The sequence below is a fragment of the Lasioglossum baleicum genome, chromosome 15 (assembly GCF_051020765.1).
Source record: "Lasioglossum baleicum chromosome 15, iyLasBale1, whole genome shotgun sequence".
NCBI classification, from domain to species: Eukaryota; Metazoa; Arthropoda; class Insecta; order Hymenoptera; family Halictidae; genus Lasioglossum; species Lasioglossum baleicum.
Genome location: NC_134943.1, coordinates 12398986 through 12426125, shown reverse-complemented (window position 1 = coordinate 12426125; position 27140 = coordinate 12398986). Strand labels below are relative to the sequence as shown.

General features: G+C 38.4%; 1 protein-coding gene across 3 annotated transcripts in view; it reads left to right on the top strand.

Moving 5' to 3' along the window:
* Positions 1 to 26624, top strand: part of LOC143216502 (uncharacterized) — a 29579-nt gene extending 2955 nt beyond the window's left edge. Inside the window, exons 1-6 of one of the 3 annotated variants that reach the window (XM_076439615.1) lie at positions 5587 to 15300; positions 19610 to 19847; positions 20563 to 20711; positions 21746 to 22308; positions 22463 to 24337; positions 25399 to 26624. In XM_076439615.1, the coding sequence (XP_076295730.1) occupies positions 15295 to 15300; positions 19610 to 19847; positions 20563 to 20711; positions 21746 to 22308; positions 22463 to 24314 (2808 nt within the window). In that variant the 5' untranslated portion in view covers positions 5587 to 15294 and the 3' untranslated portion in view covers positions 24315 to 24337; positions 25399 to 26624. Of the gene's footprint in view, positions 1 to 5586; positions 15301 to 19609; positions 19848 to 20562; positions 20712 to 21745; positions 22309 to 22462; positions 24338 to 25398 lie in introns of those variants that run through there. The other 2 variants (XM_076439613.1, XM_076439614.1) reach the window with 2 other exon arrangements.
* Positions 26625 to 27140: the final 516 nt, after the last annotated feature.

Below are 27140 nucleotides of genomic sequence, written 5' to 3'. Positions count from 1 at the left end.
GACAGCAATCGTAAAGCTTCTTTTTCTCACGATTAAAAGAACCTGTGCATAGGTATTTAAAAGTCGTTGATTTCGTAAATACGCCTAATATGCGGGTATAAATTATGGAAATGCGTACGTCTCGTATCCATAGATGCATTTTACATATTTGCATCGTCCGTAATCGTAGTAGCTAGTAATAAATCATTGCTGAATTCCCTTCCCTGGAATGAATATAAGGGATCCAACCAGTGGAAATAAATTTATAAATTATTAGCTACACATTCAAGGAATTACTGTGATTTACTGTAATTTTTGTGAGACGATGGTATACGGATCCCTAATGATGTCTGAAAAATATTAGGTGTAGTTACTCGATAGTTGTAAAGATATAAACAATTAAACTTTCATACCTGGTTAATATACCATCAGTGTTGGGCAAAAATTATATTTAAATACAATTGCATTTCAACACATTGTCTTTAAATTGTATTTAAATACAAATTTCGAATAACGAATAAAAGATACAAAATTTGTATTCGTTATTCGAAGGTTCGAATGAAAAAGCATCTTTCATTCGACTTTTATTTAAATAATTTTGTATTCGCCGAGAATGTATTCGATGAATAAATAGTTACAAATTGTATTCGAAGTGGATCTATTCGAAGCTTTGAATACAATTTGTAACTATTATTCATCGAATACATTCTCGGCGAATACAAAACTATTTAAATAAAAGTCGAATGAAAGATACTTTTTTATTCGAACATACGAATAACGAATAAAAGTTATGTATCTTTTTGGTTGGTTAATGGTTGGTTAATGGTGCCTCAATCTGATAAGAATCGCATGCTATTCAAAATGTGTATACAATAATTGTTTTCACGTGGTCCGGTAAAAATATTTGCTTGCACCGTAGAAGCGTTGCGATTATGATGCACCCTAAACTTGGGATACTACTCGAGCGAATCAGGGTAAACATTTCTTACCTGAAATGCGTTATGCAGAAAAAATCCCTCGTCACGTAAGCAAAATTGGCCACCGATTCCCAAGTCAATATGTAGTTCTCTTTGGACGGAAAAACGGAACCAGGACATATCAAATACAGTTATTTTATTTATTACATATAATTACTTACTGTTTCTATATTTCGACTATTCTTTCTACTTTCCCATTTCCTATTAATTTTTTCGAACATAATTATACGATTAATTTTCACGCATCTCGTCTTTTTGGAAAGGAGGATGTTAGTGCTTATAGTATTTCATTGTTTTTGCTATTCCCAAATCCTCGTCCGTTCACTGTTATTGTCCCGATTGATTCGATTTAAATATTAGCCGATCAGCGTCTTATACGGCGAACAATGCGTAGCAATTTGTATGTACAAAAATGGCGAACAACCGTATAATGGATGGTCTTAACTTATGGCTGAGAGACTGTCTCATACTGTCGCGAGCGTAAAAGGATACACCGGTAACGATAATTGCATTGTCCCGACTGTTGATCTTATTGTTGGGATACTAACTTGGATAACATGCGATCCCATCGGGCAGACGTTAATGACGAGCCAACCCAGAGCTCATCCAATCGTAGATACATCATTCGCACTGCCAATGTTCCTTTACGTGGGCTATGCACATTATATTCAAGGCATTTTCTTCTGTTTTGCACGTATGAGATTAACCAATAATATTTCGTTTTTCAATGGAGAAAAGAAGCTGATATTTTGCATTGAGAAATATGATTTTTTTATGTTAGAAGTAAATTAATAAATAGACTGCGGATTTTATGCATTTATAACAAAAAATTTGCTACGTACAATTTAAAGCAGTGGGCACATATTTTAAAAATTAATTAAGAACCTCAACGTATTAGTTTCAATTGAATAAAATAATGAAATTTTTATTTAGCCTCTGTGTCTTTGAATCGACGCGCAGACATATTTTATTTTGCATCAAGATCCGCTGTCTATTAATAAATACATATCCGCAATCATGTAGTCTGTTATCAAGCTGTAATAATTCATTGCTCTCCATAGAAGCATGGTTACTAACACATAATATTTGATATACATATGCTACGGTAACGCCCAAGGTCTTTAGCCGGGGTTTCATCACACTTCCTTTAAGCTTCTGTCCCCTCATCAATTCAAACGTCGGGAAGCGTGATGAAAGGGCTATCTAATGCGACGCTAACTTTTATTCATATGTACAACCCTGGAAGATGTGTGCGCGCGCATTATTGGCGTGTTTCATAAGTAAGCCAGAGAAACGTTCGGCCCTTTTTTTCTTTCTGCTTCGGCACATTATGCAAATCTTAAACACGATTAAGCGTGCCCTTCCAATTAAAATGAATTTTCAATTGATGGGCCGTGTTTTGACGGAGCGGGGAGGGCTACTTTTACACACCCGTCGCGTCGGAGAGGACGAGGAAGAGAACGGAACGGAACGGAACGGAACGGAACGGAACGGAGGTTGGCACCGAGCAACCTGAACTCACCTGGGTAGATTTGTCGATCGATGACGTCACCCTCGACGAAACAGGCACTCCTGTATGCATCTACCTGCGGCCATGTACGCGTGTTCGATGCTCGCGAATAAAAAAAAGGATAAAACGGACTGGAAAGAAGAAGAGGCACGGCGAAGGCAAGCAATCGGCCAACGAACTCGGCCAGCTAGCTTGATACACACCTCTTTCTCTTTCATCCTCTATTTCTCTCGTTCTCTCTCACTGCGGTCCTCTCTCCGTCTCGATTCTCCGCGACTCATACTCGTACGCGCTCTCTGTTCCGTTCGTGTTCTCTCTTTCTCTACTTTTTCTGTCTCGTCTTTTCTTCACCCGACCTTCTTCCCTCGCGACTTTTTTCCTCTGTCCCATCTAATCTCGCGATCTCCATCTGACCTTGCTCCCCGGCGCAACCGTGAACGTGTGTGTCATTCGGCTCCTAGATAAGCCAGAGCACAAATGAGAAGTTATCGCAGGTGCGCGCGCGGCCAGTTTATAAAAAGCACCGACCAACCAGTGCGTGGGAATGGACTTGAGCTTCTTTGCGAATTACTGGATTAGTCGGAAATCGAGATCGATGGTTTACTGGTTTACATATCCGTTGAGTACATTCCGAAACAAAAGGATAGCGTAAGTTAAGATCTAGGGGAGACACCGGGGCTATAAGTTTGCCGATTTTGAAGGAACATATAAAATGACGTAGAAATAGGATAGATATTCTCATCTTTAACAGGCAATTTATTGTTAAATTTATTATATTTTATAATTATAACCTTAAAGTGAAAATATTGTAATAGGTTTTTTTATATTTTTCCATTTATTTGTCGTTGTGAGCGAAGCGGCGGCAAGTTGTTACTAAAACATAACAAACAAAGGTGTGCACGAATATGTTTTTATCCCGGAAATTCTTCAGGATCAAGTGCTAAAATTAAATTAGTGGGATACCTCCAGAAATAAGCCCGCCGTTGACTTTTCAACGGGAATTATGCTACTTTGCCAATAAAACTTTAATGAAATATTTTATTTGCTAATGAAACACAAAACTATTATATGTAAATAATATTGATTTATTTAGGTTAATAAAAAAAAATATGGTATGTTTAACGGAACATCAAAACAATATAATAACTCGAACATTATCTTTGGTATGAAATTACTTTTGGCGTATGTGTCCATAATTATGAAAGTGGTCTAAATGAAAATTGGAAGAAAATGAGTTTATCAGTTTATTTTACATTACATTATTTTGAACTAAATTAATTTAATGTAATTTTTATGATTTGGTAAAAAATAAACCGTTAGATAGTGCTTATTTGAACATTATATGGAATTCATTTAGTGTTAAGGGGGCCGTCTCCTAGCAGATGACGGTCGCGCGTGAACACTCACACACCGCTAGAGTACACTCACACACCGCTAGACCACGTATACGTACGCGAGAATTGCTAGGATCAGGGAAATGCGTTCTGATTTCTCGATAATGCAAAGACGGGGGTTTTTATTAGTCAAAATCGCTAGATAAAAGATTAATCTAGCGCGCTGTTTGCTTCAAAAGTCGTTCTTTTACGTTTCCGAGCAATGATTTTGCAATATTCGGCTGCATGTTGCCCGTCAGATGGCGCTGCAGTCACGCCGGCGTACTAGCCTCTCCGACGGGCAACATGCAGCCGAATATTGCAAAATCATTGCTCGGAAACGTAAAAGAATGACTTTTGAAGCAAACAGCGCGCTAGATTGATCTTTTATCTAGCGATTTTGACTAATAAAAACCCCCGTCTTTGCATTATCGAGAAATCAGAACGCATTTCCCTGATCCTAGCAATTCTCGCGTACGTATACGTGGTCTAGCGGTGTGTGAGTGTACTCTAGTCATCTGCTAGGAGACGGCCCCCTTAATGACCATTTCCTCTTCAAATATCTCGAAACAAGAAATATTGGACTTGGACCACTTTCTTTTTTTAATGAGATTTTTTAAAATAATTTTCTGCTTTACGTCAAACTGAAAATGAACGTACACAAACGAGTCAGTGACCGCGAATAAATTAACAATTATTAATTGATTAACTTTTCTTATGATTAAGCATCCAGTATGAGAATTTAGCGAATCAAAGTCGTTGATAGCGAAAGTCATAGACATATAGAGATAGACTGCGTGGCCTGAACGAAGCGCTGAAGCCCACAATGGCGGCGTGCGAGAGAGAGAGAGCATTAGCCGGGGTCCATAGCGCTCTCTTTCTAATTGATGTGTCGACACATCATATAGAAAGAGAGCGCTATGGACCCCGGCTAATGCTCTCTCTCTCACTCTTTGTACCGCGCGCCGCCATTGTGGGCTTCAACTCGCCCATAAGACGGCGCAGTCTATCTCTATATGTCTATGGCGAAAGTGTAATGGCATATGTTTTATAATAATTATCATAGATACGTACTACGGGTAAATTTTTGTTATAAAAGTAATTTAAAATATAATGTATCTCTCTGAAATATGATAGTACAATGTAATGAGATAGTGCATAATGAAATTAAGTGCAGTGAAAAGCAATAACGACGAGCTCTCGAGCTCGAGACACATTTTGAAAATATTTAAAACAGCGCACCCGCTATTAACTTTCTTCTGATGCTGTAATACATGCTCTTTATCCGTTGAATCTCGGTCGCGCGCTCCTCGTATAATTAACGAGGATACTAATTGTGCAGTTCTACAATACTGCAGTATACATGCTAACATTGTAATTATAGTGTTTTTACGAGTAAACACTAGTGATTACGTTTCTCCGACTCGCGCGTTGCTGTTTCTTTTCCGCACAAATCAGTTAACTTTTTCCTGTTATTATTCTGCTGGACAATTTTCTGCTATATTCTCATAAAGACAATTAATATTGCCAGTTTTAAATCTTTCCGTACGAAATACGCATTTTTTCGAATTTTTGGAGATGTCCAATTTTTCGAAACATGTTCACATAATCCGAAGAATCTGAAAAAGTGTAATAATCACGATGATTATTGTAATATAAACATGGTATCCTGAAAACTTTAATATAAAATCAATTTTCTGCTATATTCTCATAAAGACAATTAATATTGCCAGTTTTAAATCTTTCCGTACGAAATGCGCATTTTTTCGAATTTTTGGAGATGTCCAATTTTTCGAAACATGTTCGCATAATCCGAAGAATCTGAAAAAGTGTAATAATCACGATGATTATTGTAATATAAACATGGTATCCTGAAAACTTTAATATAAAATCAATTTTATGCTTCCGGATTTAAAAAAAATTGATTTTATAATAAAAAATTCTGAAATAATTCATTGTCGTGTGTGCTATATTAGGTAGAATGTTTGTCCTTGAATCGTTTTGTTTTACTACAATAACAAAAATAAAATGAACTGGAATTCGTTTCTCTAATGTTGTTTTTGAATTTCGAAACATTTTTTGCTGCAACACGTGCCACTTGAGGCAACGACCGGAGATAAGAATAGGCGATGCGGTCATTAAAAAAACCTTCTGAGAAATCGAGCGGCTGTTCTACAGATCTTTTTGGAGTACATACATACCAATTTTTCAGTCTGCGACTGTAATACAACTCTCGGGCATTGTGCCAAAATTTTTGTCATTGCATCTGAACACATACGGCTTATATTAGTTAAAAAATATAGCTGCATCTTTTGGAAATCGATACCTTAAGTAGAGAAAGGAATTCTACAACTTAATTTACCTTCTAAGAATTAATACTGCAAATATTAATAGGTGCAGATTCATTTATCTCGATGGAAATAGATCGGTTTTTATGGAATACATACATACACGTATTATACCATCGTCCTTGCTCTCTATTAGATCCTTGACATGCATTTATTAGATGCACAGTATTGTATCTTTTTCAATTGATACGTTCTTTCTTACGTGACATTGGCTTTAATATAATACATAATGATTCATCCATTACAGTATCGGAAAGTGGAGAATTGATTTATGAACAAGTTATTCTATTTTAAAGGGCGTACGAACACTTTTGTGGGCCACTGTAGTTTATAAATTGTTCGAAAATTGGAGCATTTCCTTCTGAAAAGGGTGATTGCCAAGGATTGGTGGAGACAAGGTTTTGTGCATGTTTCTGAAATATTTTATACCAACATTTACTTGCAGAAATTATTAGAGCGTGATGCACTGTTGTTTGCAAATTCCGGCACAAGGACCGGAGAGGCCGTAAGATCCCAGAGATATAATAGAGCGCCTGTCTAGTTAGGTATAATGCGTGCCATTTTAGGATAAAAGTAACGTACCTGAACCGCTCCGTTTATATCGTTTCTCCTTGTGAGCATACTTAATGCGTCTCTCCGTAATTGCGCTTCCACAAAGTAATCGTTAGCGCGAGACGGCATAATTACCGAACAACCCCAGGCTAAACTTCGCTTCACCAGGGCAGACAATTCCAACTAATAGTTCCAGAGCACGTGTCGCAACGTTACGAATTACGTTTTTGCAAATAAAATTACGTCTCCGCGCACGTGCGTCTTTCTAGGGTAACCACTTTTCTTGACTCAACGAATGATACGGTGTGAATAAATTAAATGGCTGAAACCGTTCCGAATCTATCGTACGAGTTCGCGCGCGCAAGTGCACTTCTATTATGTCTACAAACGTATGTATGCGGGACAGGACGTTATTATTTTGAATAAAGTTTGCGTGTATGAAGAGAATACAATACACCAGTAGACAAATAATTGTTAGATAAATAGGAAAAGACGAAATAACTTTATTCAAAGGTGGAAATATGCAGCTTTCATCGAATTGTCATCCGCTAGAAAAATTTATTGGATTTTTTTAATAGACATTGCACATGTTTCCTAACTTTCCTAAGTTAGTTATTAATAGTTTCAAATTAAATAATTATTATTGGCCTCACTTAAGGATCTATTATATTTTACCGAAATTGTATATATTTACACATTAGTTGATAGAAGCTAGTCCTCCTAACATCTCAAAAAAGACAAATTCAAGCCGTTTGATCGACATTTAAAAAAAATTCTTCGCTCTTGAAGGATGTACGAATACTTTTTACACTGACTGTAGATAGTTTCGCTAATAACACCAAATATAAACCCGTTCCATAAAAGTAACCGACCGGACGATTTCAAGCAACTTTCCACGAAATACTTTTCTGCATGTACATAAACATATTTCCGTAGTAGAAGATATTGCAATGTTACTTTTCCGCGTGCACAGCTTTCGAAAATGTAGAGGGAGGTCAGAATTGTGTGTACCTGAACACCATCGTCGTCTTAGGAAAGTTTTACTGCCGCGTACCTGACCGAACAATGGAAAATGTCCTTGCCAGCGATCGACTTAATTACGAAAAGCCGAAGTTCTTGAAAAGGGTCTTCCAGCGAGGGCCCACCACGCACACCTGACCAAGCGTATATACCTGCCCCCTTCGGTCATGGGAACCTGCCCTTCGGTAGCCTGAGGCTAGGGTTTCCAATGTGCTACGGAACAGATGTCGATTGTCCGTCCTTTTTGTCGTTCCTGCAGGTTACGCGCACCTCGTGCACGTTTCCTACGATTCTCCCACGCTGAACGTATTGTACGGTTCTCTCTTTCTCTCTCTCTCTCTCTCTCTTCCTCTATTATTGCATAGAGTATAGAGCGTGCTAGTATTCAGTTCGCGATTCAACGCACATCCCAATAATGCTCGTAGACTCACCCCGCTTTCAACGCTATCACATTCAAACTCGAAATGATCGATGCTTGTCACGAAGCCGTTTCCAGATAGTCGACACTTAATTGTCTATTTGTCGCCAAACGCGTGTCATGAACATCACTCGATTGCTCTCAATGGAACATGGATTCTAAATTTTTATTTGTGTTTAGTGTAAAGTTATAGTCGAGCAGCGAGGTGAGCTGTGCGGTGAAAAAAAAAGAAAAACAAAGAAAATACATATGTACTTTTTCTTTAGTGTGTGTCGAAATTATGTTGTCACGAATGTTGGTTTGTTTTCACCGCGCCGCACAGTGGGCTAAACCGACGAAATCTGTGTCAAAATCAAAGAACTTTCGATAGAAATGAGATAGAGCGATGAAATTTTTTATAAATAAAAGCTGAAACTTTGCAGAATATGGGATAATTATGGAGATTGTGGTGCAAACGTTTTTTAACCTTGAAAGAATTCGTTAAACTTGCACAACTTCAAGAAAATTGTGGGTTTTCCAATACCACGCGCGGAAAATTTTTTTTTTTAACATGCAACACATCATTTCTCGTAGATTTTTCACGCCGATTTCAAATCTGGTTTCAAAATTTGTCTACGACCTCAGGATATTGCAAAATCGATTTCTTGAAATTCTACATGTTTAACGAATTTCGTTATAAGAGTCGCATTCTAAAATCGGACATTTCATATGCAACAACCTAATAATTACAGCAGCAGTAGTGCTTTCGTATTTAATAACGTATTTAAAACGGTTCGATTTTCCGAAACTACTCGGTCCCAATTGGTTCGGATAACACCGAGAGGTTCTACTTGGTTGAAATAAATATCACACAGAACGATGCACGTTCCAGTCAATCTGCGAAAGACAAGAATACGTACGATTGTTCGTTCTATTTTCTGTCGTGATTCGTAATTATTCGAAATGATCTAGATCTTTAGGGCTTCCTGTCGGTTGTTCGGTTACAGGGGGCTTTACTGTTACTTCACACAAATAGATAAGAGTTCACGCCAGGCGCGTTAATTCCTGCACTTCGAGTATGTCTCATCTAGAATTTCCGTGATTCTCCCACGTTCAAGGAGAGAGGCATTGTTCGGTTGTCGAGGGCTCGGCGTTGAATGCGAAACAAGCGTATCCTGGTCCGTGAGTTTGCATAAATCCACCGGTTTCGTGTATCCTGAAAAGGCTTGAACGGCCGAGCCCCTCGACGTCTTAGATACACTTCTACACGGTACGCACAGGTACATCCAGCGGTTATTCGATATATAAAGACGTCTCTACGGCCTAACACGGGACTTCGAATGGGAGGGATAACGAACAGAATTTTCATCGTTGTAAATACGTTTGTATCGCGCATGATTTGTTTCAATGACCGGCGATATACCGAAGTTACCGCTTCCTTTCTCTTTCAACCTTTTGTAGGCCGTCATCTCCGAGAGACGTGGAAACAAATTTTTCGTTGTCGAACATTGTGTGGTGGTAAAGTGTACAGAAAATTAATCACCACTTTCTATCGTTAAAATTCTCGTAACTAACAGCAGGTTGGTATACATGTTTATGGGCACACGCTCTGACTAGTATCCATTCATTTATACATATTATTACAACATATCAATCTTACGATGTTACCGTTGTAACATAAATAACTAAAATTAATTCCATGAAAATGAATATCTTTCAATTCATACTGTGAGAATAACTAAGGATAACTAGATTACTAAGAATAAAGTACAATAAACTTTTATTTCATAAATTTTTAAATAAAGTAAGTGTTGTCATTTGATCTATAATATGAACTCTGTTTACGTGCTTTTATGTTTTTCTTCGATGATTTCTTTTTTTGATCGTACACATTAATCAATCAATCATGATTAAAATTTTAATCGAATAGTTTAAACAGTAAATTTTCTATAGCTGCGAAAAAATATCCCCCTCCCCAACTTAGTATGTAATCTGATTTCGGCTCGGTATATCGGTGTGAGAACTACTACTAACGCGACGCGGAGAGTCGCAGTCGTCGGCACAGTTCAAGTTCAAACACCCGTGCGTCATCACAATGTAACACCAATATTTAATTTAAGACTTTCACCAAGTTATTAGTGGCATTTTTCTGATTAAAATCACATTAAACACGATATAATTTCAACTGTAGTTAGTGGCTGTAATTGACGATATGGAGTAACTTTAGGACACAGAAGAGGATAGCGAGTCAAAACTTATTGTATTGTTTAAAATTAAAAAATTACATTATTTCGAAATGTAATCAATTTTAACTTAAAAATATTCTCATAAAAAGCAAGTGATTGGGAATCAATATTAAAATTTTGAACAGATGGAATTAAAATCAAATAATTGATTGATTAATTCATGAATGAAGAAGTTAATGGCACACAGTAATTGGGGCAAAAGTGCCCTGCACGTACGTAGATAAGTGACGTGCAAGTAACATCAGCGTCCCGGCATCGCTCTCTTCTCTTCAGCGTTCTCTGCATGGACACTCGCGATAGGACAAGCTAATTACGATGAACGCAAGGATACTTGTGCTTTATAGCCGTGGCACGATTCTCATTGGGGCGAATGATCACATTAGATTTGGTTCGTTTAAGACGGTATTTAGGGCTCCCGATGAAAATTCTCAGCACTCGACGAGAGAATGTTCCCGATCGCGACCATTGGTTTGTTACATTTTCGCTCCCCTTTTCGAAAAAAAACGTTGCGCATTCTTTGAATAAGAAACGTTGTGCTTCACTGGCATCCATTCAACGTTTCATAGTTCGCGTGAACTCTGTGCAAAAAGTACTAATTATCCTGGGCTGCATCTGACGATTGCAAAAGCATTCAGATGCCGCGGGCTGCGATTTGCTACTAACAAGCCTGCCTCCGTGAAGCGGTTCGATTTCTCTGGAACTTCGCATAGCTGCAGAGTAACCGGTATCAGGGAACACATACGTGTGTACTTCATTCTTCAATAACGAGACCAGTTTTGTAAGAGACTCTTGTGTCTGTAGGATCTTTTATTTTTCGTCGTGATAAGCCTTCAGGCTATGATACTCCCACTTCATCTACAGTGGATAACAAAAGTAAGTTAACATTCATATTTTCAATAATGAAATCACGATAACAGTAATATTTATTCACTTATAAAAATAAACAAGTTGATTGCATATTTACTGGTAATATTGAAAACAAAATTTATCACGATTATTACAGTGATCTGAAGATTTATCAAGATATAATGTAATTGTAAAACAAATTTGGTGTTGGACAGTGTTATTAAACGATACTTTAACTTACTTTTGGCACACCAAATTTTGTATATTTAGTGTATAAAAATTTTGAATTTTTTAACAATTAATTTACATTCGATTTGTTTTTTTGCACAAAACCTTACCTAAAAATACTCTATTTGTAAAAGGTTGAACTTGGTTTGGAAAAGGTTGATCTTGATTTGTAAAAGGTTGAACTTGATTTGGAAAAGGGTGAAATAGATTTTCAAAAGGGTGTATTTGACTTGCAGAAGGGTGACTTATTCAGTGGAAAACCTGTATATCGAAATAAAACTGTACATATTGACGGTCGTTCGAGCTTATCCCCACCGCTACCGCGACGGGTTTCGAATGATTCCGGCACAGCATACGGAGGGTTAATTCGTCGCGAAGTGAAGGACGTAATCCGGCTGCGGAGCTGCCACGATCCCGAACAAATCCGCTTTCTACGTGTCCTCCTGTCGAATTCGCCGAGGGCAATGGCAATTCTTTCGAAAAGAGATCCACGGTGGACGAGAACACTCGAAACCGCGCGAATGTGTGTCAGACGACGAGCCAGTTCGAGGACGTTTGAGAATCGAAACTCGTGACTCGAGACTTATAGTTTTACTTTCTACGGAGCGACGGTCGAGAAGAAGAGGCTAAAAAAGCGCGAACGAGATATGTACATAAAAATTAAAACGACGAAATAGAGTCGCCGCGCCGTGCCGAACGAAATATCGTGGCACCGATTCCGTCGCATCGGTCGCGACAACAGACCACGGCCAATGTCAATTACCAAGTAGGGTACTTGTCCCAATTACTGTGCCATTAACTTGTAAATTCATGAATGAATTAATGAATTATTTGATTTTAATTTCATCTGTCAGAAAATCATAAAAATTTATCCCTTAGCACTCGAGCGGTGACTCAGAGTCACCACAAAAATTGCTGTATCACTATTCAAAATATTGTTTACATTATTAAACAAGTTGTCCGATTTTAGAAGGCAAATTTTATGAAGCGTTCTGGTCAGAAGAGGTACTATTGCAGCCTGCAGATTTAAAATTCAAGTCCTTTTGATCACTTTGATAAAAGTTATGCGATTTTTAAGAGTGTCTACTTAATATTGTCCCCGACCGTGTATCGTTGGGTAATGTTTACCATGAAATAGTCGAACTAAATTCGCGGAAACGACGTTAAAATCAAATATTCAAGCGGCAAAATAAAATTTTCCTTTCAACCAGTACCTTCCACGCTCCAATCCCTTCGGTATGACTCACTAACGGGTTCACAATGCTGAAACTGGCGACACTTGTCAAGGTCCGCCTCCTCAGAGTTGCATAAAGAGCTCAATGATATCTCTTTAGGCTGTGCGAGCAATAATTCCACCGTCTCCTGCGGAATCGTGTGCTTCGTCCATATTAGTCGGAAAGGTGAACCCGCGTGGTTGTGAGAAGCGTAGAAAATCAGTTTGTCGCCTTTTTCGATATCAAGGAACCGGTTCTCCACTTTATTGCTCGATATACAGTCGAATGTTAACAAACAGTGTCCATAGCTCGTCCCGCGTAACACGTAGGACGTCGAGAACTCGGACCTCGTCAGCCAGTTGACCGAGGAGTCTTGGTCAGCGATGGGCAAGAAGCATCTCGAAAAATATTCAAATGACACAGCATTATCAACTTGTAATTTATTTTCGTTTTTTCAAATGTGAAATGTCTGAAAAATATTTAGATATTGTAATCGATTGTTATGTCGCGTTACACAAGGTACTTTTATCAAATAAATAAGTATATTTATATTTTAAATAGTATATTTCACGTTCGTAAAAATATTTATTTTGAAGAGAATTACTGATATGACACCCCTCGTGCAATATTTAAATGTTTAGTAATTTATTAGGTACCAACTTGTTTAATAACGTAAACAATATTTTGAATAATGGTGTAGCAATTTTTGTGGTGTCTCTCCGAGTCACCGCTCGAGTGCTAAATTAAAATCAAATAATTCATTAATTAATTCACGAATTCACAAGTTAATGGGACAGTAATTGGCACAAGTACCCTATTCGGTAATTGACACGCATTTCAATTACAAAAGCATTCGACTTTCATTTAGAAACTATTACAGTTTCCAAATGAACATCTGTTTTACGATGGCAGGCGTAGCTAACTTGAATGAAATGTTGCGCCCTCACAGTGAATGACTAATTACGTTTCGCGAGAGGATCGTAACAAGCTCCATCAAGAAACGAGAACTGTATACCTGTCGTCGGGTCGCTAGGACTGTGCGCGGCCACCTCTCGGGCATCGTATTTCAGATTTTACGGTACCTCGACGAACGCGCGCGCATGTCGTGTGTACTCTGAATTTTTCATCCCCATTGTAGCACGTGGTACGTGGAGAAGCCGCCTCTAGAACGTCCAGTAGAATCAAGTCCAGCATGTGTCCAGGTATATACATAACTGTAATGCAGCTCGCGTCACCTATGATCTCGCACCGTTACCTAGAAATAGGTGAGCCGTCAGTTGAGTAAGATGGTTAGTAAGACGCGCGCTAACAGGCTAGAAGAGCAAACACAGTAGAGCCTCGTTTATCCGAACCAATTAATTGCTGAGCCACGAGTTCTTCCAGGTTTGCAAGGGCCCGAGATGTGCCTTCTCATTTATCAATAATGCAAAGATTGGGCTTTTCGCTAGTCAAAAGTGATAGATGAAAGATCAATCCTAGGCCGCGATCGCCCTAAAAAAACCACGCGCGGCAGAAGTGAAACACTTCTAGCAGTCTAGTAATATTTAGAAGTAAATTAAGATTGGAAATGGTAAATAATCCTAATAAAGCGACAACAAGATCAGGAATAACTTTCGATGCAGTATTTGCAAAAGACATTTAGACAAAATTGAATCAAGAATATTTATATCATATTTTAGCTATCACAAGCCAATTGTTTCAATGATAGAATCATAGAAAATCATAGAAAAAATTATTTAAATAAAAATAAATTTTTCAAAAATACCACGTTTTTAAAATGGACTAAAAAGTATAAAAAATAATTTTCCTCAAAATTTTAAGCGATTTGTTCAATTACACACCCTTGTACAGGGTAACCATCAGAATATGTATGTACGCAGAGCGAAGGTTAAACGAGGTTCTACTGTACACAGTCCTCAAGTCCGACGATTTTCCCAATGGGAAACCGGGAGAGAGAAAAAAGGGAAGCGGGGAAGAAAAAACGTCCGTGTAGGAGGAACAGATGAAAGCGCGACCGGAAGCTGGTACGACGGGAAGCGAGCGTTTCCGGCGCGCGAGACGACGACATCCTGATGCATCTATTTCTGGAGGAAACGATGGAGGCGGCGGCACAGTGCATCTCCCTGGCATGGCGGGGAGAGAAAAGAGTTTTTCGGTATATGCCGGTGCGTATGAATGAAAAGTTAAGAAGGAAGCCCGTTAGGCGGTTCACTGTCTGGCTTCGTTCTGGCTCGTTGCGTTTTCTCAAAGGAGACGTGGGTGCTGCTGCCCTTCCACTCTTTGTAATTTGATGCTGTTTAATCGTTAGCTCGCTCCAATCGCATTATACGGTTACACGTTGCTGCGCGCCGCGTTTTCATGGAATCGGGACAATAAACTCAGTCTGTTATTATACATGGGGACGATCGTGACGTTTCGTTCCGTTCGGTCGCACGGTGTCCGATACTGTTGCTGTTGTTCACGTGGTATGTTGCTCGGAAGAAACAACAGTTTTCATTTCCGACCATCGAACCACCAATTCGAGGTGCTGGAAGTGACTGATTTGTGCAGAAGCGCCTTCTGACGAACAGTTGTTTGCTTTGGATTGCGAACGATCCAGTCGAGATGAAGGTATGTATAATTTGTAGGAGGGTAACTTCACATAATTCAGTGTTGAAACAATGTCTTTATTTAACCAAGTACTTTCATAACGGCGCGTGCTCGACGGCGAGATTCAGACTGCCTGCTGGATGTTCTTCAGCCCTCTTTATATGTACTGAAACACAGTCACCCAAATCGACCAATCACAGATCGGTTTTTGGCGGTTGCCGCACCACGGTGACGGGATCGACGGTCTTTCCGTGAAACCGTCGGATCCTTTGGTCGGCACCTACGTCGCGTACAGAGGCGGCGCGGTGTGTCGCCGCCGCGTGCCGCTCGCGTATAAAGACACACACACCCGTGCGTGTCCCTACAGTTTGTGATTTCAAAGGTTTTCATAAGAAGGGACAGTTTAACCCTCTCTGGGTTTGGGTCTGCGAGATCTACAAGGTGTGTCTCAAAAATGTTAAAGTTCCTTCAAAGAAACGATTCCTGAGGTCATTTGACACAGCAGGGTACAGCTGAGCGTACCAGCGCTTTGATTGGTCCTCGTTTTTCACTAATAACACTGTGATAAAGCCGCGAATAATTTTTTCGCGAGGGAAAAAGTACTTGAAATGACCTTAGGATTTATTCATTTAGTGCAACATTTCTCGGATACCCTGTGTTGAATTTCCACTGTTTTGATTTCGTCTACATCATCTACGAATTTCTTAATTAATTTTTGCTTTACTTACAACAGTTTCTTATACATAGACTATAAATACTTATACCTAGACTGTGGATCTTTATGTGAAATAAAAATTGTCTGCAGCAATTACGGGTACAACACTTCCTTTCTCGCTAAATGCTATTGGTGGCTGTCAAACACATACTAAACAACGTAGCGTCTCTTCAGACTTCAAACTTAAGCTTTATAAAGATTGTACTTAAAGGCTATATGTAGTAAGTTTTCAAATAACAAGGTACTTCTGGGACTACCCTCCTCGTAGAATACGCCTATGGCAGCCAAGACCAAACATTTCTTTACACCCTGTACCTTTCAATTCGGTTCGAGTAATACATGAACGAGGACTCTTTCACCAGAAACTGATTATTACGTTCGTAGTCTGAGGCGCGTTTATTTAAGGTAAAATCACGGCTGAAATGCAAAGGAACTTAATATGGGCAAGCGAAAGTTGAGAGAAATTTTATTAATGATATAATGATACTGTCTGTCAACCGATTAAGAGAGACTCGTGAACCTCGAGAGCGGGCCTTCGCTCCGTGTCCAAGGTTACAGTGAAAGCGAACCTTAATTTTAAATTCTGTCAAATGATGTAGAAAGTTAAAAATGTGCTGCGGTCTAAAGTATGAATCTCGCTGCATAGAAATACGTAACAGGCAACTGGGCGTGACGGTGTAGATAGGAATAGTTTTCTCGTGTAATCGCAAGAAATTGGGTCGCAAATTGAAGTAGATCGATCAACGAAAAAAGAAGGAGATCGATAGGGTGAAAGCATTCACAGACTTTTATGTCGTGTAAAAAAATTGCAACACCATTTCTGTCTTTAGAAATCGGCAATTCTTAGTAGTTGATTAGTGAAACGTAGCATTTCTTGTATGTTTAGGTAGAAAATCTGTGATGTATGTATGATGAAAATGTATGTAAATGTTTGGTAAAACTATGTTTAGGGTATGCAATCAATTGGGTGTGAAAGATGTGGGAAAACGATACGGAAACTAAACTATTTGTTTGTATAAGACAGTCCTGTCAATGGGTTCGCTCGCGAGGAGGTCTCGAAGTGTCTCGAGCTATTGCAGCCGACCGTGTCTAAATAAATGTAAATCTCACGTTCGTTCTGCTTGAGACCGAACATAGTACACAAACGATAAGTGTTCCACATACTTTTGAGCGGGAGTGTACGTATATCGAGACGTAAAATATTAGCTGGGTTGGCAAAAGCAAATTTAGAAGGCTTTAATTAAATCTCCGTTGGATTTGCACCGCGCATCAACAGGTAGTTCACGGCGACTAGGCTCTCGAAGGTCCGTGACTTTTCCAACGACGACGCGCGACGTCGTAATCGCGACCGGATATGCCGTGTTGAACGGAACGTTCACGTGAGCTGCTTGCACGAGACGAACGCGGCCGTTTTCACGCGAGCTCCTGTGCACGCTTCGTCCCGGAAAAATGCGCGGCACTTCGCCACGGCATGCGGTGTATGTGATCTGCACTTATACGGCCGGCTCAAGCCACACGTGGGCACACCACACACCACAGCCACTTTTTTCCCTGTCTCCACACCCTGTTCTCTCTTCTCCGGTCCCAGAACGGTCGGCCGATGCTGTTCATGTAACGGGTGGCACTTTTAACATCTCTCTACAACTAGAACACTCAACATTTTCAACGGTCTACGATTTCCTGAATTTCCGAATAGTGTTGTACTTCGTTAAAGTTTCAATTATTAGCAAATTTCATTCTTTATTAACAACTTGCCTGTCAGCTTTAATTTTGTATGGAAGGGTCTTATCGCTAGGACGCATAGTTTCCGAGATAACTACAAAGGAATTTTTTGTTCCATAAGAATTCCAATAATATTTTAAAAATGTGTTCCTATAGTTAGAATGATGACATTTAAACTCTGCGTTATTCGTCAGTAGATAGTTTATTTAAATTATTGTTAAATTGCTACGCTTTTTGATGAAAGAAACTTTCATACATTTTATATGTATATGCACGCACTATGGGTCCATTTCATACATAGATTCACGTTGTACATACAATCGGTATCATTTATGTACAAATTTACTAAGTGTTCGGGTACTAATAGCCGGCAATTTAGGTCTTGAGTAAAAATAAAAGGTGGTAATTCGAATAGACACGGTACAAAAAGTTGTCGTAGAAAAAGCGATGGGAAAAGGAGATCGCGGTTCAAGATCACAAAGGATACCACCACAGTTACTATTTAATGACTCGTGGTACGTCGGCGTAGAGAAAACTGTGCACAGACTTGCTACAACAATCTAACGTCTAACTAACTAAGTTTAAGTGTTCCTATGAACAAAAAGATCGACCGTTTTCGTGACGGGGGTTCGACCTAGGTGGATGTAACACGAAGCTGGGTACAGTGCACGCATGATCGACCGCAAAGGCGTGCGCGTGGTCGAGTCGTAATGTTGGCGTGAGTAGGAGAGGAGGAGAGAGACTTCTCCTCTTTCGTTCGCAGACGGATTGCAGCAGGAAACGTTGCTAAACGTCCCTGGAATGCTGGGAAAGTGATCGTACGATGATCTGGGCTTTTACTGAAGATCGGAGCCTCTCCCTGATGATCGCCGATTCGCAATGTCGTCTTTGCGGTTTCATCACTTGCGAGGATCGCCTTCCCCGACACTCGTTTCCTCTCTTTACTTCGTATCCTTCTCACAGAGGAAGGACCTGATCGTTAATGTATGTCGCGCAATGTAGATTGAAGGGGGCTGTCTCTTGTAAACATTGCGAAATTTAATAATTTTCATGAATTGCTTTCGATGTGATATGGTGCTGTGTTCTAATTTTTATTTTGTATCTCTTTTTATACAGTTTTTGTTGGAATTTATTTCATAAATAAAGGACGAAAATGAATTTATTATTCTTTCGAAGGAAGGATCGATTTATCTGGCTCTTCACCAGTATGTACATCGTAGTACAGTAAAGCCTTAATCTAACAAAAATCCTCGGGTCCGTGCTGTTTCTTAGACCCTGTGGTTCTAGTATAACGGTATAATAATTCCATTCCACTATTATTATGTATTCCAGTACATTTGTAGTATATTCTACAGAATACATATTCCAGTGTAATCTGGTATATTTTTGCATATTCTTGCAATTTCTTTTTAATCGAGGCTTCACTGTATCAATCAATTTATTGCAAAAGACAAATTATTAAATATTGCCTTCCAATTTCGGTTTTAATTTATACCGAGTGAACGTACTAAAAATTTATCGTAAGATTGTGCTTTGCACTAACAAAGTGTTACAGCACTTTATCGTGTCTCATAGTTCATGAGCTTTGCTAATACTTTTACTCTTGAAAAATTCTGTTTCCTTGGAGACCAGAGTATCTATTGAACGTATACCAGAGTATAACCAGAGTATATGTATATTGTACGTGGTTTCGAGAACTAGAAACGTAGAGACGAATGCCAGTGTGTATATTACTCAAATGAATAATCTTCGTAAGAGGCATTTATTTCGAACTTCGTTAGCCGACTTTACTGCTTAGATAAATGAACGAAAGGAAGAGTCATTAATTTTTATTCGCTTTTTTTTTGTAAAAACATTCATTCTCTAATCGCTGTGTCACTATTTGTCTTCCAGGTTATCGCGATGCGTCTGTTCAAACGTCAGTCTTCTGATACCAGCCCGCAGCTAGTTTCGGCAACGCCCTTATCACAAGATGGGTCGGCGCATTCGACAATCGTCGATGACAATCCTGACCACTCGAGAAGGAAAGTTCAAGACGAAACCGATGGATCGGAACAAACTTCCACCAAAGAAGTAGCTAGTGATCCTCAGAAACCATCTTCGTCGCAGACATGCATCTCCAATCGCAAAGGTAATTTCACGTACGTTAATACGTACGCATATAAATAAAACAACGTAGAATTTATGCAGATCATCGAAATCAAATCTAAAAAGAAAAAAATAAATGTAAATAATTGAAAATCTATTTTTTTTTTTAAGATTTCATTTTTTTCGTATTTAGTGTTTAGTATCAATATTCTTTGATGATACTTTTTCTTTTCCATTTGAAGTAGATTTATACAGTATTAAGTTGTTACTGAAATTAACACTTAACCAGGGGTAATACACAGGGTGTTCCAGCAAACTTGATTAGGAAAATTATTTCGATAATATCTCGTTAACTACTAGATTTAGGATATATGAAGGTCAATACAGTTTTACAAAAGTAGCTTCCATTCCATTAAAAGATATGAAGGACAAAGAGCAAGTACCGTATTGAGATGGGCCCCTCGAAGCCATTTAAATTTACAATTTTCATAAAATGTATCATTGTATCAATGTATCAATGTATATATGTATATATATACAGTCCTCTCGGCAAAATAATAAGTCACCTAGCATATTTTTAAATTTTTTATATTTAAAGGTTCACACAATATACTCATCACAATCACATATATATATATATATTATTTTGCTAACAAAAAGTAAGTTGTTGAGCTAATTTGATAAGAGAATTTTTTGTGAAATTCTGATATAGCCGCTTCATTGAGAAGCCAAAGTTAACGTGCCTATTCGTTTTGCAGGAATTTCAACATGGGGAAGGAAAGTAGGTCGAAGATGGGATCAGCTGAAGAGATCGGATAGTTCAGAGTTAGTTTCAGTTTCGGGTCGAAGAAGACGATGGAGTCCGAATCGGAAAAGCTGTGGCAACGTACCGGACGAGCAAGACAATGTAAACATTTTATTCTCAAGTTTATGAGAGTTATCATTCGATCTTTATACATTTATAGCAAAATTGAGTAGATGAAAGTCAAGTCCCATTTATTACGGGAAGAAATAACATTCAATTTCGATTCTGTTTTTTTTTTTGATCGACCCAGACCAGTTTTATTTTGCATAAAGATCCGTAGTCTACTTATCAACTATCAATGTAAACATTAAAAATCTTGTTCAGGCTCCTAACAATAACAATTTTCAACACTGGTCTATATAATTTCTGATTACATCAACTAGGCCAACATACAGTCGTATCATAATTGTAAATTAAACTATACCCTTGTCTAAAAATAGTGTGTTCACTAATTCAATTTCACTTTAATTAGACTTCTGCGTCGGACTTGGTATAAAAATATTTTACCGTGACGATATATTGCATATAATATATCTATTGTAAAACAACATGTATAAATTATGTATGCTCCCCGAAAATTTAATTGAAATTGGTTAATTGGTTTACGAGTTATAATCGATCAAAAGTGGTAAAAAGGCCAAAAATTGTTGAAAAATTGCAATTGTTACCACTTTTGATCGTTTATAACTCCCAAACCAATTAACCAATTTCAATGAAATTTTCAAATTGACCAAACACATCTTTTAAATTTTCGTTATTGGCTAAAAAAGTCGTAAAAATCAATTTTTACTATTGGTTTTCACAATTCCGACCAGATGCAGTTTTTCAACATGTTTTTTAGGCGTCATTTACTAAATTAATTCAGCTGGCCTTACAGAGAAATTGAAGTCGTTTGGTCCATTCATAAAAAAGTTATTCTGATGTAAAGTGTGTGTGATCAGTTTTGCTCCTAACCGTATACAGCTCAATCAAAATATGATATACCTATTTCATTTATCAAATTTTAGAATTAAAATTGAATTAGTGAAAATGATTTGTAGACAAGGGCATAATTGAACTTAAAATTACTATACGACTGTTGTCAATCTGCGTTATCAGTGTCCCTAGTTTTGTCTACAAGAAAGTTTGTGTTCCAGGGTGCGAGTGGGTCGTTGTCGGAACTACCGAAGCCAAAGAGAATCTCGAGAGTGGAATCCCTGCGAAACTTGTTCAGGAGTAGCGAGCGGAATAATAACTTCCTAGGCAGTGATGTATCGACAAGAAGCGTGACGATTCACGAGGAGGACATCAGTTGCATCAGCCATTACCCAATGGAAAAAGCTCTGAGCGAGGGTGCGTTAAAGAATACACCATTTCGATTCAGTTCGGATGACAGTCAACTAGAGCGCGGCACTCTTCTTCACGAGAAGAAGAAACAGCTTAGTCGCAGTATACAGAATCTTCAGGAGCAACAACGCGTTTTGGATTATATTTTGAAGAACCAGGATATACTGAAAACACAGGAAGGATCGTCATTTGCGAAAAACACTTTAGACAAAACCAGGCGAAGTGCCAGTCCGAAAAGAACTAGTCAGTCAACGTCGGATGGCAATAAAAACAGCGTATCGACGCAGACGAAAGAGTTCCTTAACGCTCATTTGAATAATCTTAAGAGGAACTTGTTTAATGTACGAACAACGGCTAGCAATGAATGCGACAGGTGAGAGAATGTACTTCTTCTTACAATTAGAATATTAAACATTTCTTCCGACCTAGAATAATTCCATTCTATATTAATTTTGCAATCATCTGATATATACACCATATCATGGGAGTTGTATTACGATTATATAAAATTATTCACTCATTTACAGAACCGACACGTCAAAACCCTGTCAACCGACAGGCTTGATGGAAGAGCTGATGAACAACTTGCGACTAGGTTGTGACGAAAGCGGCTATGATTCCGACAGTACTCGTGCCGGAGCAGATTCACCAGATAGCGAAAAGTCTGTACCACCAATGCTGAAACCCCGTAGCTTCTCGATAACGTCCGACGACTATCATGGAATCGATTTGTCGTTACCAATCAACATATCGAACAACGGAGAAGCGGCGACAGGAAGTGATGAAATTGGGTCAGGCCTTCCCAGTCTCGACGAAACTGTCGCCCTTGAAAAGAGCCTACTAAACGAATCCGTAAGAACGGACACGACCGGATTGGTTTGCGACGATGACGATACGGACAGTTGCGACGAGGATACCTTCGCAGGATTTAAGGAATTTGAGATGAGTTGTGCTATGCAGTATTCAGAGATTGATAACACTCTGGTAAAATGTAATACCGGCGGTCTGTCAAAAACATCTATGGCGCAGTCACGTTCGACGAGAAACGATCTTAAAGAGCTTAGAACAGAAAACAGTGAGCTATCTAGGCTACCAGACAAGAGAACGTTCCCTAAAACGGAGCAGTCGATGCCATGTTCGCAGACAGTAAAGACACAAAATCTACAGAAAGAAGTCAAGTCTCAGATACCAGTAAAACATCGCAAACACAAGAATTCTAGCAAGCTCACTTTGTTAGACAACGCCTCTTCTCCGTGCAAGGACAGTCCACCAGCATTGAAGATCAGTGCAATAGCCGTGACCAATCCGCAACAATATTACAGTCCAAAGAGGTCGCGGTCGAACATGGAACCCGATGACATAACTGCTGTTAGGAACAAAGTGAAGAGACCCGCACACGTAGTAGCGAATGTCGAACAAACTGCGGCGCCTCCTCCTCCTGCCACGCCAGCGAAGACTTTGATCCGTCGAGAACTGAAGACGATGAAGCTTTGCGTTGAGAAATCGGGAAGCCTCGGTATCTCCGTTGAAAGGCGAGAAGCCGTAAGGCCATTCTATGTGATCTCGAAGTTGTACACGAACGGTGAAGCAGCGAAATCAATGCAGTTCAGAATCGGAGACGAGATCGTACGCGTTTGCGGGCGAAGATTGCGCGGAATGTCGATTTTGGAAGCTAGAAACGCGTTGCGATCCTGCGTAGGAACTGTGGAGTTGCAAATCGCAAGGGAACCAGCTTTCACATTCGGGGACGAACTGGGTGACACATGGGGTGATATGTTGGTCCGTACTCGAAGCGACTCGGATGTGTGGACATTGAAGGAAGAGGAAATCGGAACTACCGCGTCTTTCAATACTGTCACGCAACCGGAAGATTCGTCCAAGTGCACGGTGATCGGGGCACTGACAAAAGATGGGAACAGTTTATCCACGAACGCGATGGAACGAATTGAAAGTGACAGTGAGCTAAGAAAGGAATCGGACCAAAAGATGACTGGTATGAGAAAGTTCCAGGTGGTGCGAAAACGTAGCACGAATCCGGTTTCCTGCCCAAGAAGGGCGACAAGTCTCTCGATGGACCTATTGACTATTACGCTGGAGAAAGGCACTGGGAAAAAGTTAGGGTTCACGATCGTTGGCGGATCGGATAGCAATAAAGGATCTATGGGTATCTTCGTGAAGGACATCTTGGCCGGTGGACAGGCGGCTGAAGTAGGCACTCTTAAAGTAGGAGATGAGATTCTGGCGATCAATGGAACATCCATGGACGGGCTGACGCACGCGAAAGCTTTGCAAACATTCAAAGCTGCGAAGGCTGGGAAAATGATCCTTCACGTGGGTCGACGGGACCCAACGCACAAACGGTTGTGTTACAAGCGATAATATTGATGGTTTTAATACTGCGGGTTAGTTTTAGTGCTTTGCTTTATTAGGAAACATTTTAATAGAGTTATTTAGTCGACACGCGATGCAAGCCAGTTTATATACAATCCTATAGACAAAAAGCATAATAGAGATAATAGAAGTAGAGGTAATTATCTTCAAAAAGGAACTCGTGTTGCCAATTTCTGTATGCTTGATATGTGTTGCCGGTAGCACGATTTTTATTTTTTTTCCGATTTCGGAAACCAAAGCCGCGCAATAACATGTATAGATCATGGAGCGTACCTTTCTATAAGTAATTACCAAATTGAGTGTTCAATTGAGTATTTATGAAAAACACTATACACTAGTAATTTCGAAAAGAGGAGTTTAATATCCGACACTTTCTCGATAACATATTAATAACTTTTATCGCATACATCGCCTGTCGATTAAAAATCTCGACTAGCACGGCATAACACCTTTAATGGAGCTTTGCTTTCGGGTAAATCAAGGTTTTTTTTGGTTCTGGAAATCATTGAAAATTTGGAATATTAAATTATTTGAAAGTTATCTGATATTGACAATATAATAGTTCTGTAAAATATTTCATATAGATTATAAATCATGTAACTGTGAAGAGAATAGAATAGATATTATGCAAATTTCTTAACAATATATAGTGAATAATTAGAGTTGCCATAGAAATTTGAAGTGATACGAAATATTCCAAAATGATGAAAGGAATCGAACAGTTATTTACCACGTTCTTAAACTAATCACTAGACAGCGGATTTTATGCATTTGTAACCAAAATTGGTACGTACAATTTAAAGCAGTGGACATATATTTAAAAAATTCAAGAACGTCAACTCACTAGTTTCACTTTAATCAAATAATTAAAACCAGAAAGAAATATTTACTTAACCTCTGTGTCTTGGAGTCGACTCAGACGTTTTTTAATTTGCATAAAGAACCGCAGTCTACTAATTTCAATTTTTCTGTCAAACACTCTACTTTAATAAATACGATCGATAGGAAAAAAACATATTTACTCCATACTTTAAGTTGAAATATTCTAATGTCATAACCATTATTGTTGCAGATATATAATTCAATCAAAATCTTACGATTGCCTGGACAAATTAACGGAGACCGGAGACGAATGAAGACCGAGATTGATCGGATAATCAAATCTACCAGTCATTGCAAAAATCTATACTATCTGCATTATTTTTAACATGTGAATGAAAACGGTTTTTCGTAAAAGATGTTATTTTCTTACTTTTGCTGAGAGAAGAATGTTATTTTCATGTATAAATCAGTAGAGTCCATTGTTACGATTCACGGTCATTACACGTCATATACAATATTTACTAATTACATTGCGACAATAATTTCGAACGACTTACTTTTTCTTTGTCGGAAACATCTTTTCCACATAGGGTTTCGTTAACCAATATGTTGCGCATATAAATTGTACGTCCGAGCTTCTTTTATAGTAACTGTTTTCTTCGAGACAGTATTGTGATATCGCCTAACCATATATTTGTAACTAAAGGGAAGATGAGTATTCTTGTAATCTCTGCTTCAAACTAATGAAACGATTTAATTCACCGGCAACCTGTTAGGTTTTATTTAAAATCTGAGGTCTACGGTGATTAATTCGTAGTTAAAATATGCTCTACTTAACAAATCGAATTTCTTTTATGATAATTTAATTGATTGCAATATAGGTCAAATTAAGTGTTAATAAAATACATGTTGTGGTCGCGATTAATATATTAAATTTTACGTAAGTGTCATAAGTTATATGGATCGTTTCTAGTTTTCATTTCGAAAAACTTACTTGGTTCGATACGTTTTTGTATTATAGTGTATGAAAGTCGTTATATTGTCATATCCCGTTAGATGTAGAACGCTAACACGTTGGATGATGGCTGATTAATTTAGTGTAGCGCGGACTTAACGTATGTTTTGTGTCGAAACATATTATTCTGTTTAATACGTGCTATACAAAGCGAAACGTGAAAATAATTAACTGGGTTGAGTACTCATCTTTTACTCACTACTCAATTAGATGTAAGCATAGTGTTTAGTTGACTTATTTAGTTCTGATTTAAGTTACTGAGACTGACATTTAGAATGTCTACCTGAGAAATGCTGTGATATTCATTGTAGTCGCATTAGCTGGTATCGTACAAACTGTATTTAAAATAAACCTGGTTTTGTTATAAATGTATGTACACGGTTCATTTGATTTCTATGTTAAGTTAAGTATGTTTACCTGTAATTTGGTCGATATGGTCATTGGGAAAATTGCAAAGTGCGAAAAGAAAATTTAACTATTCAAGTGTTTCGCAACTGTTTGCGGTAAAATATTTATTGAAGATGCAGTTATGCAATAACATATTTTTCCATTTTTAAATTACTTTGGGCTTCGTGGAGCCCAAGTTTTCGTGGACCAAATTGTAAAATGTATTTTTATTCGATAATTTTCTTCGTCTTTTCGAAATGACAGAAAGATCCGTTTTAAGATAGTTTGCAGATTGCTTGAATATATTATTATAAAAAATAAACCTGTACTTACAAACTATTTGCTCGTCGGATACAATGAAATTTTCGAACATTAAATATTCATTACATACAAAAGATATATATTTACATTTCACGTCGTTACGGTAAGATTACATTATTTTCGAACAATATAGTTATTGCTCATTCTTAATTCGTACTTCAGAATATTTTGCTCGCGTTAATCATCGCAAATATTGTTGAGCTGTGATACTAATCTAAGGTGGAAGATATATCATATTTTGTTGACCCCCAACGGAAGCCTCATTTTGT